Source organism: Microtus oregoni, unplaced genomic scaffold (genome assembly GCF_018167655.1).
Source record: "Microtus oregoni isolate MIOR12 unplaced genomic scaffold, Mior012 000004F_ref0000308, whole genome shotgun sequence".
Taxonomy (NCBI): Eukaryota; Metazoa; Chordata; class Mammalia; order Rodentia; family Cricetidae; genus Microtus; species Microtus oregoni.
In genome coordinates, this window is record NW_024543063.1 from 46721369 (window position 1) to 46742213 (window position 20845).

Below are 20845 nucleotides of genomic sequence, written 5' to 3' on the forward strand. Positions count from 1 at the left end.
GTTTTGGTTTTTTGAGACTGGGTTTCTCTGTGTAACAGTCCTGGCTGTCCTGGAACTCACTTTGTAGACCAGGCTGGCCTGGAACTCAGAGATCCACCTGCCTCCCAAGAGCTGGGATCAAAGATGTGAGCCACCACTCCTGGCTATTTAAGTCACATTTGTTTGTTTGTTTGTTTGTTGTGCACACTTGTGGAGGTAGAGACAACTTACAGGAGTTGGTTCTCTCCTACTATGTAGGTACTAGGACTCAGACTCAGGTCGTCAGGCTAGCAACAGTGCCTTTACCCACTGAGCCATCTAACTGGCTCTTTACAATATATCCATAAGAAGCTGGGCATGGTGCACATGACTGTAATCCCAGAACTCAGAAGACAAAGGCTGGAGAACTGCCAGGAGTCTGAGTCCAGGTGGGTTACATACCAACTATCAGACTAGCCTAGGCAACAGAGTAAAATCCCGTTTTAAAGCTCACACTAAAAGACACACACAGACATGCATACAAACATGAATACAAACACACACACACACACACTCACAGACAGACACACACACATACACGAACACAGACACGAAGACAGACAGACACACACACATACAGCAGCAGGAGGGACTAGGGATGTGGTTCAGTAATTGCCTACCTAGCATGTCTGAAACCCTGTCAGATTCCCAGCACTCCATAAACCCTATGACATGGCCCACATCTGTAATCCCAGCTCCCAGGAGATGGAGGCAAGTAGATCAAAAGTTCATCAAAAGCTGGTTATAGGGCTGGAGAGATGGCTCAGAGGTTAAGAGCATTGCCTGCTCTACCAAAGGTCCTGAGTTCAATTCCCAGCAACCACATGGTGGCTCACAACCACCTGTAATGGGGTCTGGTGCCCTCTTCTGGCCTGCAGGCATAGACACAGACAGAATATTGTATACATAATAAATAAATATTAAAAAAAAAAAAAGCTGGTTATAGCAAACATGAGGACAACTTGGGTAACAGGAGGCACTTTCTCCAAGAAGAGAGAGACAGTAACATTTTTTTTTCTGATATTGCTCCAAGAGTGAGTACCAGGCTGATACCAGCCTAAGAACATTCTCAGCCCTTTCTCTCCAAAAAATTTAATCTAATCCCTCAATTTTATCATGACTTCCATGAAAACATTCCTAACATCCAGTCTCCAGCCCTGGCAACGCAGCTCCAGCTCCACCTCAGGCTCCACTCTTCTAAGGATCTGCAGGAAATTCCTGCTGTCTGTCTCCAACCGGAATTCCTCTTCCCTCAAACCCGAAGGTCCTCCTGTGCCCCCTCCCCCACAACAACACAGTCGCCAGAGTTCTTTCCTCATTCATGTCCTACCATTTTCAATCACATGGAGTCAGGCATGTTAGGACCTGGGGCACACAGGAGTGATTCAAACAGGCCTCATCCCTGGAGCTCAGTTTCCATTTCTTGCTTGGCCCTAGCTGAACAGAGAGACTGATGATTTGGGAACCTGCCTGTGGCAAGCAACATGGAAACAAACACTGGTTTATCTTTAAGGCGCCGAGGGCAAACTCTCCAGCAATGCACTTGTCTCACCAACCCTAGAGGCGAGTATGTCACATAGTCTGGGTTTACCTGTGGCGCCAAAAACAAGGTGAGTTTTCACTTACAGTGCTTTTCAATGGACAAACTTGAGGTTTTCACTTTTTTGTTTGTTTTTGCTTTTGAGACAAAATATCAATACATAGCCTTGGCCTGAGGCTCACTGTGTAGAGCAGGCTGGCCGTGAACTCACAGAGATCCTCCAGCCTTAGCCTCCTAACTGCTGGATTACAGGCAGGAGTCACCACAGCCACTTCTGGTGCACTTGTACACTGCACACCAGGGCCGGCAAAGCGGCTCCGTGTGTAAAAGCACTCACTCTCATACAGATCTCAGTGTGTAAAAGCACTCACTCTCATACAGATCTGAGTTGCATCTCCAGAACCAACATGGCAGGAGAGCCTGCCAGGTCCAAACGGCCATCCGTGGTGCCTGTTAGCATAGCAAAGCGCATGCTGGCCTCCAGTGCTCCTCAGCTCTTCTCACCCCTAAATTCTCCAGCTCCTGGGCTTCTCTTCCCCAGATTCTCATTCCCCTATAATCTTATTACGCAGCCATGTTCTCTTTTTCTTCCTCTTTTGGCCCCCTCTCTCTTGGTCTCCTCTGCCTGAACCCTTTTTTCCTCCGCTCTGGCTCTTCCTCCCTCTTCTCTCATGGCCAGGTCCCGTCTGCTGGCCACGTTTAATCTACTACTTTCTCTCTATGCTCTGGACTCTTTCAGAGACCTCTGGCTATCCTCTCCCTCATGTCTACAATAAAAACCTCCTCAACTATACCTCGGAACTGTCATATCCTCAGTTTATATAGCTAGTGCCAAAACCCTCACTTTCCACGAGAGCCAACTCCCACACGCTGTCCTCTGACCTCCACACTGGCACTGTGGCACACACACGCCCAGAGGCACGCACATATACACGCAAATGAAGTAAATAAGAAAAATCTGCTTACTAGCCTCTAGTTCAGCAGTTCTCAACCTGTGGGTTGCAACCCCCCCCCAGGAAGTCGAATGACCCTTTCACAGGGGTCGCATAGCAGATATCTTATATATCAGATAATACATTACCAATTCTTTTGTTTTGTTTTGAAAACGGGGTTTCTCTGTAGCTATAGACCAGGCTGGCCTTGAACTCACAGAGGTCTGCCTGCCTCTGTCTCTGCCTCCCGAGTGTTGGGATTAATGGCATGCGCCACCCCACCCCCGCACATTATGATTCATAACAGTAGCAAAATTACAGTTATGAAGTAGCAATGAAAATAATTTTATGAGGAACTGTATTAAAGGCTTTCGGCATCAGGGAGGTTGAGAAGCACTGCTCTAGATGTTAGCTAGGTGACACCTAGTTAACCAATGAAGTCACATTTTCTCTTTTTGCCACACCACCACTTTTTATCTGGTTGCTATGTAATGAAGGGCCAGCTGTAAAAGACAGGTTACAAACAGGATGTGCCTAGCTGAAAATAATCATTCACTGAAGTATTGTAGGATTTTCTGTGCCTGTTTAAATGATGTTCTGTCCACTATTGACACTCTACACTCCTTCAGGACAAAAACCATGTTCTCGGGCTGGAGAGATGGCTCAGAGGTTAAGAACACTGCCTGCTCTTCCAAAGGTCCTGAGTTCAATTCCCAGCAACTACATGGTGGCTCACAACCATCTGTAATGAGGTCCGGTGCCCTCTTCTGGCCTGCAGGCATACACACAGACAGAATATTGTATACATAATAAATAAATAAAATATTAAAAAAAATGTTCTCACTATTAACCAGATACTAAGTCCCTGGAACTTCATACTTAGAAATACACTGCAGAGAACAGTTCTTTATAATCTGGTAATTACTTAGATGCATTTAAATGTTCTCTGGATAGCAATCAATATATTAGGAAATATTAGAAACCCTAAGCATTGCCGCCCGGGCGGTGGTGGCTCATGCCTTTAATCCCAGCACTCAGGAGGCAGAGACAGATAGATCTCTGTGAGTTCAAGTCCAGCCTGGTCCACAGAGTGAGTACCAGGACAGGCTCCAAAGCTACAGAGAAACCCTGTCTCAACCCCCCCCCCAAAAAAAAGAAAAGAAAAAAAAAAGAAACCCTAAGCATTGACAGGATAAACTAATTTTAAAATAAACAGCATGTATGCTGGCTAGTTTTACGGCAATTTGGCAGGCTTGAGAGATGGACCCTCAATTGAGAAAATGCCTTCATATGATGGGGTTGTAGACAAGACTTTGGGGCATTTTCTTAAGAACTGACTGATGTGAAAGGAACCAGTCCATTGTGAGTGGGGCCAGGCCAGGCTGGTGAACCTTGGTTCTTTAAGAAAGCAGCAGGTTGAGCAAGTCAGTTAGCAGCACGCATCCACAACCTCTGCATCGGCTCCTGCCTTCAGGTTCCTGTCGTGATTGAGTTCCTGTCATGACTTCCTCTGATGATAAAAATGATAAAAAGCGATGTGGACTGAATCCAGGACATGTACATATGAGGCAAGGGCTGTCTCTGAACCCAGGACACACACACCTAGGCAAGCGCTGTCCCTGAACCCAGGACACATACTAGGCAAACGCTGTCCCTGAACCCAGGACACACACACCGAGGCAAGCGCTGTCCCTGAATCCAGGACAGGCACACACTCCCTTCTTCCTTTTTCTGAGACAGAGTCTCACCTGTGTAGCTCTGGCTGTCCTGGAACTCACAAAGAGTCACCTGAGCCAGGCGGTGGTGGCACACGCCTTTAATCCCAGCACTCGGGAGGCAGAGGCAGGCGGATCTCTATGAGTCTACAAGAGCTAGTTCTAGGACAGGCTCCAAAATCACAGAGAAACCCTGTCTTGAAAAACCAAAAAAATAAAAACAAAACAAAACAAACAAACAAAAAAAAAAACAAAAACAAAGAGCCACCTGCCTCTGCCTCCCAGGCACTGCTTGGCCTGGCTGACTGCGATTTTACCCGCTATCCTCTCTGTCTCAGCTTCATTTTACCAGACGGCACTGCATGCCCTTGTTATTCACTGACTTTCTGGAAAACCAGAAAGGCAGTTCAGTGAAAGTAGATGCTGTTAGTATTGCTGCTTTATCTGGCAAGGGCTCCTTGCAGTTGAACTGTCAAACACTAGTGATTACTTTATTGCAGGTCAGACTTGATAGCTGCCCTCAGTTACCCTAAAAATGGAGTGGGCGCTAAGCAATTATTTGCCAAAGGTTTCATTGCCATAGTAACTTAGAAACACCTGGAGAGTCTCCTTAAGTCCACTTTTCTCTGGGGTAAAAAAAAAAAAGTGTCTGATTGTAGAACAACAACAAAAAAAAAGAACAACAACAACAACAAAAAAGCCCATAAACCCATGAACACATCCCAACCTAACAAGGCCTCTGCAGTTAAGGGTACTTATTGCTAAGGCAGAGTCAGGGTTCAGTTCCTAGCACCTACATGCCAATTCAGACATCTATAGCTCTACTACCAGGAGATCTGACACTCTCCTCTGACCTTCATGGGTACCAGGCACACATATGGAGCACATACATACATACATACATACATACAAACTAAATCTTTTTTAAATGTTATTTTTCAAAGTTTCTAACTGCTAAGTCATCTACATGTACATCTGTGCACTGTGTGCGTGCCTGGTGCTCACGACAGCCGGAAAAGAGCACTGGATCCCCTAGAACTGCAGTTACACAGGCTGTGAGCTGCCATGTGGGGGCTGGGAATCAGACCTGGGTCCTCTGCAAGAGTAGCCAATGTTCTTATCCTCTGGGCCATTTCCTCAGCTCCTCACCCAAAATATATCTTAAAAAACAAGCAAACAGGGGCTGGAGAGATAGCTCAGTGGTTAAGAGCATTGCCTGTTCTTCCAAAGGTCCTGAGTTCAATTCCCAGCAACCACATGGTGGCTCACAACCATCTGTAAAGAGGTCCGGAGCCCTCTTCTGGCATTCAGGCATATACACAGACAGAATATTGTGTATATATAATAAATAAATAAATATTTTAAAAAAACCAAGCAAACAAACAAACAAAAAAAAACCCAAAACAAAAAACAACTCATACTTGGGGCTGGAGCAATGGCTCATCAATTAAAAGTATCTGCTATTCCCTGAACCATCCATAAATCCAATTCCAGGGGTTCTGAAACTCTCTTCTTCAATGGCACCAGACACACACTTGCATGCAAAATTTTTTTAAAAAAATTCTTACTTAAGCCAGGTAGGGTGGGTCTTGACTTGGAAAGCTGAGGCAGGAGGATAGCTAAAGAGAGTTCCAGGCTGGCTTGGCTTACAGAGTGAAATCTTGGGTCAAAAAAAAAAAAAAATCATGTGTATATATTTTTATTGAAACAGTCTCAACCACATATGTAACAAATATATATATATATATATGTATATATATATATATATATATATATACACACACACACACACACACACATGATTTTTGTTTTCGATTTATCTGGTTATGTTGTGAGTATTTATTTTGCTTGCATGAGAGGGTGCCAGACCACCCTGGAACTGAATTTATGGATGGTTGTGAGCCACCATGTGAGTCCTGGGGACCCAGCCCATCCTGAGTAACAACATCAAGTGGTTTTATTTTTTTCTCCAAGGCAGCATCTCTCTATATGGTCCTGGCTGTACTAGAACTCATTCTGTACAAGAGGCTGGCATTGAACTCACAGAGATCCAACACTTCGGCCTTTCAAGTGCTGGGATTAAAGGCGTGCGCCACCACCGCTGAGCACCATCAAGTGTTCTTAACCCCTGACCCATCTCTCTGGCCTCCTTTCTGCGGTTTTGATGTGGTTAATATGCAGCCCACACTGGCCCAGAACTTGCCATCTTCCTCCCTCTACCCCCTGGGTCCTAGGTATGCACCAACCTCACCCAGTTTGAATTTCTTCACACACGCGCACGCGTATGTACACACCCGCGCACGCACACACACACACACACACACACACACACACACGCCCAGGAAGTGGCTGATCAGGTAAAACTACCTGCTGGCAAACCTGACACCCAAGTTCACTCCCAGGATCTATACAGTAGGACTAGCTGTCCCAGACCTCCACAGTCATGCTCACAAAATAAATTAATAAAATATACAAAAATATTGGGGGCTGGAGAGGTGGCTCAGAGGTTAAGAGCACTGGCTGCTCTTCCAGAAGTCCTGAGTTCAATTCCCAGCAACCACATGGTGGCTCACAACCATCTGTAATGAGATCTGGTGCCTCTTCTGGTGAATATATGTTAACAGAACATTGTATGCATAGTAAGTAAATCTTTAAAAAATATATATATACAAAAATATTTTTAATGGAAGATTACTGATGTAGCCCAGTTCATACGGTGCATGCCTAGCAGGCACAAGGCCCTGGGCTCAGTTCCTGCTGCCTTATAAAACCAGATATGGTGGTACACTCTCAAGTACTAGGGAGACGAAGGTGGGAGGATCTTAAGTTTAGGGTTGCTAGGTGGTGGTGGCGCACGCCTTTAATCCCAGCACTCTGGAGGCAGAAGCAAGCAGATCTCTGTGAGCTCGAGGCCAGCCTGGTCTACAGAGTGAGTTCCAGGCCAGCCAGGGCTATACATAAACTCCATCTCCGAGAAAAAAAAAAATGCGGGGGGGGGGGGGTCTACCAATAGAACTGTGTACTAAAACTTCCACTTCTTGGCCCCAAAACATGTTTTAAATTCATAGCCCGAAAGCATTAATTTTCTCCTATTTTCTGTAAAATGGGTGTCTTGACACTCTTGTGTTCTCTGGTGTAGTTTTTTCAGAAGGAAATGAGTTTCCTTATCACAAACGAATCTAGCTTCACCTACTCAAAGACGATCATCTTTTCCTTATCACCGCATATCACAGCAATGTTGTATCTTATTTTTCTATTTTTTTTTCTATTTTAAAGGCTGTTTCTTTCAACTAAATGGTCTTCCATCAAGAAGTCTTTGTGCCCACAGATCCTCAGAGTAGTGCCTGAGCTGGGTTTCGACTTCTTCCTCATGTATTCTGTCCTTAGCACGATACGGGGAACAACGAACACAAACGTATGATAACTTCCTTGCTGTCTACCCAATGCGGTTTTATACCTTTATATGTCTGTCCTCTTTAGATCCTGCTGTAGTCTGGAAGGTGAACTGTTCACAGACCCATTCATAAATGCTCATCTTCCAGCCCCATCTTCCCTCGCCACTCAGGTGTAATAGAGCCTTGACAGGAACACCTCATCTCATCTTTTGTCTCTCCAAATCCAGCAGTTTTTTTTTTGTCTTTTGTTTCTTTCCTGAGCTACAAAAGTAGGCCAGGGCCAGCCAGGACACAGCACTTGGTCGGGGCTGGCAGGGAAAACCAAACACTTCTGGGATGTTCCTTGTTTCAAGCTGTTACCTGAACACCAGTTTTCTTACATATTTGCTGCCTGAAAATCCCATCTCATTTTGCAAGAGGATGGGCCAGCTACACGATGAGTCCTTTGTCTTAAGTTCCCACACCTCACAAATTCTCATCCACAAAGCGCCCATCCTCACACAGGTATGGAGTGGTCTGTTCCGCACTAGGCGCCGCAGCCTAGGGTTTCGCATCTGGATAGGGATGTGGTTAGGTTCAAGATCTTAACAGGATCCAAAATTCTGCGTCCAAATGCGAGGTCCTACCTCGGAGGTGGGGAAACGAATCCCAGTGCGACCCTCGTACTCCGTACAGGGCACATAATGGTATTCAGAACAGGCCTCCTCCAGCCCCCGGCCCCGCGTATACTCGCCTCCAACCTCAGGAGCCGGGCGGTGGCAGAGGCCGGGCCAGCGCCCGCTCCCAGCCGCGCCATGCCCTCCTTCGCCCTCATTCGCCGCCGGCTGCCGCTCACCTGGCACGCTGGCATCGCCCGTCCAGAGCCGCATGCGAGACCATAGATCCCGACCGGTTTCGGAGGCCACCGGTCCGCCTTGAGGGAGGCTGGTGCGGATGCGCGGGCACCGGAATCCAGCTCACCGACTCCGGGAACACGCCGCCCGGTTTCTAAGGAACAGGGGGCTCTGGAGGGGAGGGGCGGGGCGGCTGAGCACAGCGCATGCTCTGTGACGGGGGTGGACCCGCGCTAGGAGGGGCCGGGATGCAGAGCTGCGCATGCTCGTGCCTTGGGGCGGTGCTTATGAAACCGGCCGTGGGGCTGATGCTGTCTCGATTTCTGCGCTAGCGGTATTGATGCTAGGGGTTTTCAGCCTTGGACGCTCTCGAGTTGGCCCAATGGCGTCAAGAATGTATATTCTTTAGAGAATTCCCTGGAATAAAGAAAGGCCTTGTATTCGACAGCAACCTGTTTGTAGAAACCCAGGTATCTCCAACTGATCGGATTTTTTTGACTCTGGAATGATTGGCTTTCCTGTTTGCTCAGTTGTCTGCCTGGTCTCTCCTCTGGATGTTCTTTGGTTGTTCCTTAAACGTCATGTCTCTTTTAGTCGGTGACCTCAGGTTCTCTTGACCTCCTTATAGAGCCTGTGTTCTCTCAAGGAAATAGATTTTGTAAAGAGACTACCCTTTGTTTTACCAGACCGCTCTTACAAGTGAAGCCGATAGACCTTAATGTGAAATTGGCTCTGCAGAATGTGACTGGGATTTGTTCTACGGGGGAATATTCCCCTGGCTGCTTCTCAGCTGCAAAGGCGGAAGAACCTAGTCCTCATCCCACAGCAGGCTGGGATAAAAGAACAACACGTCTGCTGAAGGTGGTTCCGTGAGCCTTCTACCAGTTGTAAGACTTGCCACCATTACCACTGTCTCCGCACCTGCGCAGCTTCCAGAATGAAAAGAACCGCAACTTGGAACCTTCCTCTTCAAATGGGCCGTTATCCCCTGTCCACTAGAGACAGAAAGGATCAGAGTTAAAATGTGGATGCATTTCCTATTTCCTGGCATTCCTTTTGTTTGTTTGTTTGTTTTTCAAGACAGGGTTTCTGCTGGGCGATGGTGGCGCACGCCTTTAATCCCAGCACTTGGGAGGCAGAGGCAGGCGGATCTCTGTGAGTTCGAGACCAGCCTGGTCTACAGAGCTAGTTCCAGGACAGGCTCCAAAGCCACAGAGAAACCCTGTCTCGAAAAACCAAAAAAAAAAAAAAAAAAGACAGGGTTTCTCTGTGTATTCCTGGCTGTTCTGGAACTCACTCTGTAGACCAGGCTGGCCTTGAACTCAGCAAGGTCCAAGGTCCGTCTGTCACAGCCCTCCAGATGCTGATGTTAAAGGCGTGGGCCACCACTGCCTGGCTTGCATTTTATATTTGATTATGCTAATTTTCTTAGATCAGGGTTTTCAGCAGTGATACTACTAACTTTCAAAGCCTGATCATTTTTTTGTTGTTGTTGTTCAGCAGAGATGGAGAGAGCTGTTTATTATAGGATAGTTAACAGTATCCCAGGCCCTCTACCCAGTAGGTGCCATTAGCACCCAGCCCCAGTTGTGACTACTAAAAGTTACTTTTGTGCTTATCTGATTTCCCATTTCTCCCTGTGCATTAGCTCTTCCCTAAGAATTGTCAGTGCTGGGAGTGTAGCTTAGAGGTATATCACTTGCCTACTATATGTGAGAGCCTGGGTTTATGCCTCCGCATTGCCAGACAAAACCAAAGCCCTCTGTAAGATGCTGAGTGAAGCCTTCTCTAGTAATGCAGATCCAGGAGAATGCAGTGTTAAGCCCCACACTTTAACAGTTTTTAAATAGCTGGTGGTTGCCAGACTGGTGGCACACACCTTTAATACCAATACTCTGGAGGCTGAGAAAGGTCGATCTCGAGGCCAGCCTGGACCACAGAGTTCCATCCGGGACAGCCAGGGCTATACAGAGAAACCCTGCCTCCAAATGCAAAACGACAAACAAGCAGGTAGATGGTGATTGGTGCTCACTGTCAACATCCAAGGGTTTTCTTGGTTTATAGACACACCAAAAACCCTTCTCCAAGGGCGTGTCTCCTAGAGATGGGTCTGGTCCTCTCTGCAAACCTCCACCTGCTGCGTCTGTATCATTACCCGTCATGGTCAGTCTTTCCCGCCAGAGCTTGTTTGCCCTGTTCCTTCACCAACCACCCATCTTGTGCCTGACAGCATTTATCTCCTAGATATTGATCAGCCTTGCCGGTTTTTAAAGCCTACTAGTGGCATCCTCGTTCATGCCCTAATCTGTTACCTCTATATCTTCTATCCTATGGACACCAACGTAACTCACTATGTCCCTTTTCTGCACAAACCGCCGGCTCTGTGGCACCAGGAGAGCCAGCCACATGAGACTCCTGAAGGACTAAGAACCATGGATGCCTGCTATCACCTCCTGGTTCCATGACTCCACATTAACCTTCCTGTGTGGGAAGGGAGCCCAGAAAATTCACTTCCTTTTTTCTTCTTTGTTGCTCGAGATTGAACCAAGGGATTTGTTAATGTGAGGCGTCTTGGTTTTTTTTTTTATCCCGGTTGTGATAAAATGCCCCAACAAAAGCAGCTTAGCAGAGGAAGTTTGTTTGGCTCACAATTCCTAGTTATAGTTCATCTTTATGGGTGGGAGAAACTTGAAGCAGCGGTCACATCACACTCTAGAACAGGGCTGGAGAGATGGCTCAGAGGTTAAGAGCACCGGCTGTTCTTACAAAGGACCCGAGTTTAGTTCTCAGCACCCACATGACAGCTCACAACCATCCATAACTCCAGTGCCAGGGGACTGGATGACCTTCAAGAGCTCCAGTGGCACAGGTGGTACACAGATATATATGCAAACAAAACACACAGCTAAAAACAAAACCCAGCAGGAATGTATGTATGCAGCTACTCAACTTGCTCTCTCAGCCTTACATAGTCCAGGATCCTCTGCCCAGGGAATGGGCCACAGATTGTACCAGGCACTAAGACCTGAACACTACTGAAGCCATGTTAGGGACACCGTTTTGACTGTAGAACCCAGATCATATACCCGAACACCTTCTAAAATAGAAATAAAGACCTACATCCAAGACCTAATTCACAGTTCCAGGATCTGAGAAAGTCCCAAAATGCACTTACCTTTGCTTTTTGGCTTCTGTAGTTTCACTTCTTGCTAACCAAAGTATATGAACCAGGATGTGGTTTTTGTATATAAAAGGCAAAAACATGGTGAGCCTTGGAGCTGCCTGATTGAGGTAAGTTTCCCATGCAGTCTCCAGCCAGCAGTACAGACTTTGTATTTGGCTTTAGAAGTTTCTGTATGAGCTGGGTAAATCCCAGAACTCAGGAGGCAGAAGCAGGCAGATCTCTGCATTCCAGGCCAGCCTGGGCTACAGAGTTAGTTCCAGGCCAGTCTGGGCTACAGAGTGAATTCCAGGACATCCAGGAATACACAGAGAAACCTTGTCTTGAAGAAACCAAAAAGAAAAAAGAAGAGTTTCTGTGTATTGGCCTAGAGAGATGACTTATCGGTCAAGAGCACTGGCTGCTCTTCCAGAGGACCTGGGTTAGATTCCCAACACACACATGGCAGCTCACAAATGTCCTTAATTCTAGTTCCAGGGGACACTCTCTTCTGGCCTCCAAGGGTACCATGCACACATGGTACCTAGACATACATGCAGGTGACACACTAAGACACATAAAATAAAATTAAAAAGAGAAAAGAGTTTCTGTGTGGTCTCTGGTGGAAATGCTTTGCAACGCTCTGGAGGCCCCAGCAGGAGAGATGTCCAACACCCAAATAACTTGTTATCAAGCACTTTTCTTAGACTAACCCCATACCCAATTCTGTAAAACTTCAGCTATCAACCCAGCCTGCTGTCATAAAATAACCCAAGAGAGCCTCTCCACTATTGCCTGGAACTCACCGATGTGGCCCAATCAGTCAGACCCGATGGATTGAAGCAGTTTTGTTCAAAATGGAACCAGGTATTGTTGGGACCATTTGCAGTCCTGGCCTCCACTAGTGACCTTTACTTTCCTTCTGATTTGAGTTACTAAAGACTGTGTCAAAGTTGTTTACCAGCTCTGCTTCACGAGCTCGTGTTGCCTTGGCCTTGAGGATCAGAGGATGAGGTTTTCACCTGTTGGCCTCCGTGGTGCTATTGAATAAAGGGCTTCTTACCAGTGACTAGAGGTCCGTGTCTCTGTATCTCTGTGTGTTTCAACCTCCAGCCTTTTGCCCGAAGCTCACAAACTGTATGGTAGCACATAGAGCGCAGATAGGCGGTGTGCACGGCAGGTATCTTGGAGCTACAGTTGTCACCTTGGACAGGACAGTTTGGGCCCAGTCTCTCAGGTGAGGAACTTCAAGCTTTTGGCATCAACCCAGGCACTTTGCTGCGTGTACACAGACAGTTGCTAGGGATTTACCACAGCCATGTCTGTGGAGCCCTCTATAGGAAAAGGTGGCTTCTCACCTCAACCAGAAAGGAAATTAAAAACAAAGAAATCCTGGTCCTATTAGAGGCCATACAGCTCCCAAAATAGGTAGCCATTGTCCGCTTATAAAGGGCATCAGAAAGGGGAATCCCTGGCTGCCCGTGGAATTGGGGCATACACGCAGACAATATTGTATACATAATAAATAAATAAAATGTAAAAAAAAAAGATGTTCTTAATATTTGTTATGTATACAATATTCTGTGTGTCTGCAGGCCAGAAGAGGGCGCCAGACCTCATTACAGATGGTTGCGAGCCACCATGTGGTTGCCGGGAATTGAACTCAGGACCTTTGGAAGAGCAGGCAATGCTCTTAACCACTGAGCTATCTCTCCAGCTCCCTCATTTGTCTAAGGACCAGATGCACCCCAGATCAAGAGGATTTCACCCCTTTTAAAATTATACTTGAGAGATGGCTCATCAATTAAGAGCACTGATTGTTCTTCCAGACGACCACATGGCAGCTCACAACTGTCCATAGCTCTGACATCCTCACACAGAGAGATACATGTAGGCAAAAATGCAAATGCACATAAAATAAAAATTATAAAAAAATTATATTGCTGGGCGGTGGTGGCGCAAGCCTTTAATCCCAGCACTCGGGAGGCAGAGGCAGGCGGATCTCTGTGAGTTCAAGGCCAGCCTGGTCTACAAGAGCTAGTTCCAGGACAGGAACCAAAAAGCTACGGAGAAACCCTGTCTCGAAAATCAAAAAAATTATATTTTGGAGGTTACCCTCTCCTTCCTAAACTATATTCATGAGGCAGAAATTCCTAACCATTCCTGTCTAAGTCCTTACAGGCCCTGGAACAAGCCCAAAGGACTATTCATCAGACGGTGTGAGGGGCTGTGCCCTTTTCCATGTCAGAGCCTGTGCAAAAGTTCCAGTCCAGTGACTTTGTGTGAGAACGAGGTTCCTGACCTAGATCCTGGAGCCAGTGTGGAAAGGCCCATATCCTATGCTTCTCACCAGATTGCTGGTGGATTCACCATACCTCGTGAAGGAGACCACCAAGGACAACACCAGATGGGCTGTCACCAGGTCCTCTGACCCACTGAGGGCCCCAAGACTGTAGTTGTCCTATTTTGCCTTGTCTCCCATGGAAAAGACCCATAACCTCCATAAGCCAAGACCCTGGGAATGAGAATTAAGAAAGACAAAACTGGGAGTGTATAGCTTAATCTGTCCACTAAGACCCAATCTACCCTCCAAGTGGACTTCCATAAACAATTACAAACCCAGAGGCTACTGGAAAAAGAAGGCCTCAAAGGAGCACACTTTGGAGTTGTGGGTCCACTATTGAAAAAGTTGGGCTCTGGGCTGGAACGATGGCTTAGCAGTTAGGAGCACTGTCTGTTCTTCCAGAGAAAGGTTGTGAATTCAATTTCCAGCAACCACATGGCGACTCACAATCATCCTTAGTGAGATCTGGTGCCCTCTTCTGGCCTGCAGACATATACACAGGCAGAACACTGTATGCGAAATAAATAAATAAATCTTAAGAAAAGGTTGGGCTCCAATTGACCCAAAACTATACCTGCCATGCTGAAGGCCTCCAGAACTGCCAAGAGCTGGGTGAATATCAGTGTGCTCAGTGGGGTTGCAAAACCAGTTCCTTCTGGAGGCACAACTGACCCCTTCATAGGCCCAGAGAGACCATCACAATCTACCTATAAATTTACCAGTTTTGGGCAAGGCAATCTCATATCTATAAAGCTTTGATCTTGGCAGGAAACTAAAGGTCATGATTGAAAAACCAAAACCTGGGTAGTCAGGACCCAAGCAACTTATTGACTAGCCAAGGAAACCTTCACTAGAGTTATCTGGCCCAAAATGGCCCATCTTGGTACCTCTGGAATACAGCCTTCTAAGGCTGCAAGCTCCAAAATTCCAATTTCCCGAGAGGAGCTAGAAGTCAAGCAGACAACAAAAGCCAGGCCCTCGGTATTTGGGGGGCTAAAAGGAGTGTATCAGATCCTAAGCCATTCTAAGCTGAACATAGATGTCTTAGTCAACGTTCTGTTGCTGTGAAGAGACACCATGACCATGGCAACTCATAGAAGAAAACATTTAGTTGGGTCTTGCTTGCACTTTCAGAGGGCTAGTCCATTCTCACAGCAGGGAACATGGTGGCACACAGGCAGACAGGGTGCTGGTACTGGAGAGTGAGAATTCTATGTCTGGAGCCACAGGCAGACGTAGACAAGTGGAGGACACTGGGCCTGGCGGGAGTATTTGAAAACCCCAAACCCACCCCCAGTGACACACTTCCTCCCACAATTAGGACTGAAGTGCCAACTGCAGCAGAACCCAGCCCGAGATTACTGCCCCTAACAGTCTCTGGCCTCCACACATGCATAGAAGGGGAAGTGTAACTACACACATACACACCTTGCACAAAGTTTTTAAAAGTGTATCTAAGTCGGGTGGTGGTGGCACACACCTTCAATCCCAGCACTCGGGAGGCAAAGGCAGGTATCCACCTGTGAGTTTGAGGCCAGCCTGGTCTTCAGAGTGAGTTCCAGGACAGTCAGGACTGTTCAACAGAGAAACCCTGTCTCAAAAAAAAAAAAAAAAGTGTATGTAAGCCAAGCATAGCGGTGCATACCTTTAATTCTAGCACTCAGGAGGCAGAAGCAGGCTTGAGTTCAAGGCCAGCCTGGTCTACACAGAGTGAGTTCCAGGACAGTCAACGCTGTTACACAGAGAAAGAAAAAAGTACATCTAAGCATAAAAAGGATGTAGGTCATATTATATACCATTTTATATGGGGAATTTGAACACCAGAGGAATTTGGCGTGTGGAAGAGAAAGCAGTCTTTGTCGATACTGAATATATACTACACCCTTTTTCCTTTAAAGGTCTGTTTTTATTATTTAAGATGATGTGTAGGTTTGTGTGTCCGAGTGTGGGTATGTGCCTGAGTGCAGGTACCCTGAGGCCGGAGGATTCAGATCCTCCAGAGCTGGAGTTACAGGTTAGCCACTTGATGTGGGTGACGGAAACTAAACTCAGGTTCTCTAAAGTATAGCGGTATATCATTTGTGTTTTGATAAACTTGCCTGAAGATCAGAGGGCAAAGCAGTCCTGCTAGTCAGCCATACAGGCCAGGGAATGGTGGCACACACCTTTAATCCCAGGACTCTGGAGACAGAGGCAGACGGATCTCTGTTAGGGTGCCCTGGGCTACACAAGATTGACTTTGTCTAAAAGAGAAACAGAGCTCACACAAAGGTGATCCCAGCGCTTGGGATCATACACCTTTAATCCCAGCACTAGGGAGGTGGAGACAGGAGCAATATAGCTGGGTAGAGAGACAGGAACTCAGTGGGGTGTGGAGTCTTTAGGATTCATGGAGATAGGCTCTCGTCCATTTTTAGTCTGAGAGTTAAGAGCCAATGGCTGGCTGCTTTGCTTTTCTGATCTTCAGATTGAACCCCAGTATCTGTCTCTGGGTTTTATTAATCATGCAACAAGCAAGTGCTCTCCCAGCCACTGAGCCATCTTTATAGCACCACTTTTTTTTTTTTGACACAGGATCTGTGTAGTCCTGGCGTGCCTGACCTTGAGCTCAGAGATTTGCTTGACCCTGCCTCTTGGTGCTCAGACTAAAGATGTACACTATCACACCCAACCCCAATACTACATTAAAAAACTTGAGGGGGTTTTTGGAGACAGGGTTTCTCTGTGCTAACAGCCCTGGCTGTCCTAGAATTCACTTTGTAGATCAGGCTCGCCTCGAACTCAGATCCACCTGCCTCCTAAGTGCTGGGATTAAAAGTGTGTGCTACCATGCCCAGCTTTGTATTTAATTACATAATTGTGCCTTTCCTTTTTCCCCTCTATCCTTCCCATATACCCACCTTGCTCTCTTGATTTCACAGCCTCTTTATTATTGTTACATATATACACATATGTGTAAATACAATCTGCTCAGTCCGTGTTACTTCTGTGTGTATGAATTCAGGTTTGACCACTTGGTATTGGATAACCAATGTGGGGGTCTTCCCTGAGGAAGACTATTTGCCCTGCTCTCAGCATGTCTTGATTGCCTGTAGTTCTTTGTCAAAGGCTGAGGCCCCATCAGAGCTCCCCCTTCTACTGGTGCTATGCTCATTCAGGTCATGAATGAGACTTTTCCAGACATGTTGATAAGACTTCGTAGGTATAGCTTCTCTGACATTTCTAGATAAAATCTCACAGCAAACCTGTCCCCCTGGCTCTTACAGTCCTCCTGCCTCTCTTCCGCTGAGATCCTTGAGCCTAGGGTGAAGGATTTGTTGTGGAAGCATATTTTTGTGGAGGAAAAACAACACCGCAGTCCGCCCTTCTGAAGTTAAATTTGTCGTTTTTCTGGTCTAAGATGAAAGCTATTTAAGAGAGAACTAGCTAAAGCCCCTGTCCTTTTTGGAGTCTTGCCAAGAGAGGTATGAGTCCACCAACCCCAGTAAGACCAGGAAAAAAAAAAAAAAGAGAGAGAGACACAATTGCTCATGGATGTGTATTTTAATAAAAATAATTCTGTCAAAATACAACAGGAATTTTTTCATCTCAAGTACAATTTAATAGGATGTTTGTGTTAGAATTCTGTCAACCCTCTCCCCACCACAAATTTCATGCTAATGCTGAGTATCAACTTGCAAGGACAAAGGCAGAACCAGTGTGCACAATGTGGAGGATGCCTGTTTCAGCTGGAGTTGAGAATGGAGGGGACCTATGTGAAGAGGTGGGCGCTGGGGACAGCCAGAAGCCACCATCTGGCCACAGGTCCAAACGCCTGCAATTGGTGGTAAAGTAGGGCTCTGAAGTCCAGCTGCCAAATGACATGCATACCTGAGTTGTGAGCGACCAAAGGAACGTTCAGCCCCAACAGTCCTCTGCCTCATCTCTTTTTTGTGCTTAAGGGGCTGGGTAGCCAGGCAGTCCTCACTTCCCTAGCTTGTGATATTCTTGTTCTGCCGCCTAGACCCAGCCACAGACCCACATAGGAAGGGGTGGGGATCTGTCAACTTGGTCCTTGCTCTGCAAGGAGCTACCACCTGGTGCCACAAAGGGGAGGTGAGTAAGGAATGCTGCTCCCCAAGGGCTGGAGAACCTAACACAACCAGGTCCTCCTCCTGCCTACAAGGGTCAGGTCCAGCCCCTTACTAAGCTGGAGCCAAGAAACTATTCCCCATCCAGGCTCCTGGAAACAGGCTAGGAGGATTGGAGGTACATACAGGGCTCCTCTGGTAGCAGCACTGGACTAACAACTGGCTCCAGCAGCTTGATTTTGGCCCTCCCCACAGCTTGTGGGGCAAAGGCTTATGTCCCCAAAGTGAGCTGTCCAACTAGGACAGGGAGCCCCTCTGGAGAGAAACCGAGTAAACAACTTGGACTCAGCTGAAACAGTGAGATAAGGCACAGAAAATGGGGAGATGGCCATGGGTACTGAGTGCGAGCCAGATAGACACACAACCCCATAGAGCACACAGCAGTCCCGAGCCCTCCAAGGCCCTCTCAGCCACTCCACAGCCCAAGTCTAAGCACCCACTGTCACACTCCTAAAGGTCCCTGCTGCTCAGGCACTGCTCAAGTCATACCAACCTAACCCCTCACAAAGCTCATCTGCCAAGACTGTCGAACCCATACGAATAGTTAGTCCTGACTGTGCCACTATTTGCTGTGTGGCTTTGATTAAGTCACTTCATCTCCTGGGCCTGTTTCTTTAACGGGCAAAGGAGAGGACAGGTGGGGATGTTTTCTGAACTCCACTGCTCTGCAAACGCCACTGGATCTCATTTCCAAATGTGAAGACGAGCACTATAACAGCCTGATATTTCCAGCCTTCAACAGGATGAAATTTCCTTTACACAGGACAAGACCTCTTAACAATCTGCTAACTAAGCTCTGTCAGGAACCAAGAAAATGTAGTAGCCCTCAAACCAAATTTCTGCAAGATTTCAGTCAGGGCCCTGGCCTGTGACAGCTGGCTTAATTCATTTTGCCCAGCTGTGGGCCTGGTGAAGCCTGGCAGACATAGAGCATCTCCAGCTCTCCCACTAATCTGTGTCCACAGCAGAACATGAGCTCACCCAGCCCAGATGCAGATGCAGATGGGGACTGGAAGCCCACTTGCAGCTCTGCCTTCTCTGTGCAGAGGCTGCTGGGCTTTTCACTCACCCTGTGAAGCAGGTAAAGAGATCTGGCCCCTCCAGGTCTCCTCTCCATAGACCCTCCTCTTCCTTGGCAGACAGTCCCCTCCACGGATGGCCCACCCACATCCTGGCAGCATCTCAGCCCTGTGGTGGTGGGGTTTTTTGTTGTTGCTCCACCAGCTGTGAGGATCCACGTGAAACAGCTGGTGGGACATTGTAAGGCCCATGAAGTCTCCTCTTCCTAAGAGTTGCTGGGGCCAAGCTGGAGGGAGCAGCCTCCCATAGCTGTAGGGAAATCTGGACCAGGAAGCCAAAGGTTCCATCCACTCTGGACCAGTGGTCTGAGAACCAGCCTCCACGAGGTACCAACTTCTCCACAGGAAACATCAATCCCATCAGAGCTGGGCAGTGATGCAGACCCAGGCAGGAAGAAAGCAGCCAGCCTGTAGTTAAGGGCCTCTGTCCTGGGAACAGAGTCTTCCTCTTGGCATACAGCAGCTCTTGGGTTGAAGGCAGGTAGTTTCCAGGCATTCAACTGAGAGTAATGAATTATTTGGCCATCTTAACAACAAGGGAAGGCAGGGCACTGAGATGGGAGAGAGGGGCAAGGCAGGCAGTGAGGCAGGGTGGAGTGGTAGACAGCATGCTGGCTACAGACCCTGTGTTCCCTTGCTTTGCTGTGTGCCCCTGTGCCACCTCACATCCCTGAATCCCCGAACCTGCAGTTCTGTGTTTTGTCTACCTAGAAGGGGTCTAGAGACCCACACCTCTTGGGATGCTGCAAAGCAGCTTAGCCTAACCTTGCCCACCAAGCAGCCTCAGTTGGACCTGTGGCTCAACAAAAGGGGAGCCTAAAATAAACAAATCACTTGATTGAAGTGACAAGAGATGATTCTTTTTTAATGAGTTGGACTCAAATAAAAACACATGGTGTCTGGACAGCCTCACCCAAGAGGTGCTGGACCACTAGTGCTACGATAAATACTGTGTCTTTTTTTTTTTAATATATATATATTTATATATATATAATCTCATTTGTTTGTTTGTTTTTTTTTACTTATGAAAATAATAAGCTATCATCAACCTGGATAGGCTTCATTACTAAATTAGCAGAAACCAGCTCAGCACAAACTCTCCCGAGATAAACACTGGTGGCTCAGTCAGGAGGAAAAAAAAAAGATTAAAAAAAAAAAAAACAACAAAAAAAAAAAACCCAACCTCTCCTCAAAACAAAATCTCCTTTAAAGGAGAAGCCGCTACATGAGTAACCAGCCAATACTGTGTCACAGGCCGCTGCACAAGGAAGGAAAAAGAGGAAAGGACAAGAGAGGGAGAGAGGGAGGGAGGGAGGGAGGGAGGGAAAGACCGGCCAGGTAGGAGGAGTGGGACTCTGCCCACGGCTTCCAGGTCTCTGTACCAGGTGCCTATGGAGGGCAGGGTTGCTCCAGCCTAGGGCTGAAGGATGGCCAGCTGGAGCCAGCCAGGAAGGTCAGCTAGTGCAAGTAGTCATCAACTCTGGCAAAAGAGCAAGACCCCAGGCCTGCTCGGGCCATGAGCCGTAGACATTCAGATGCCTGGCCCAGGGCGAGCATCAGAGGAGGCTGCTTTGGCAGGTTCTGGGACTCTGTGAAGAGATTACAAGGGATGATCAATGCTTAGCCAAGGACTTGGGCGCAGGTCAAAGTTCCCTAGAGGTCGGGGTATGGACAGACTCTTGGAATAGAGTTCATTGTC

The 20845-nt window shown here is 47.2% G+C and overlaps 2 protein-coding genes across 3 annotated transcripts in view; both read right to left on the bottom strand.

Moving 5' to 3' along the window:
* Nucleotides 1–8612, bottom strand: part of Gfod2 (glucose-fructose oxidoreductase domain containing 2) — a 43590-nt gene extending 34978 nt beyond the window's left edge. The window contains exon 1 of one of the 2 annotated variants that reach the window (XM_041650008.1): nucleotides 8436–8612. The gene's annotated coding sequence lies outside the window, so the exon portion shown is untranslated. Of the gene's footprint in view, nucleotides 1–8226; nucleotides 8287–8435 lie in introns of those variants that run through there. The other variant, XM_041650010.1, reaches the window with a different exon arrangement.
* An 8855-nt stretch (nucleotides 8613–17467) lies between these two features.
* The window catches only part of Ranbp10 (RAN binding protein 10), a 62456-nt gene continuing 59078 nt past the window's right edge, over nucleotides 17468–20845 (bottom strand). The window contains exon 14 of the mRNA XM_041650275.1: nucleotides 17468–20735. Coding sequence (XP_041506209.1) covers nucleotides 20605–20735 — 131 coding nt within the window. The 3' untranslated portion in view covers nucleotides 17468–20604. The remainder of the gene's footprint in view (nucleotides 20736–20845) is intronic.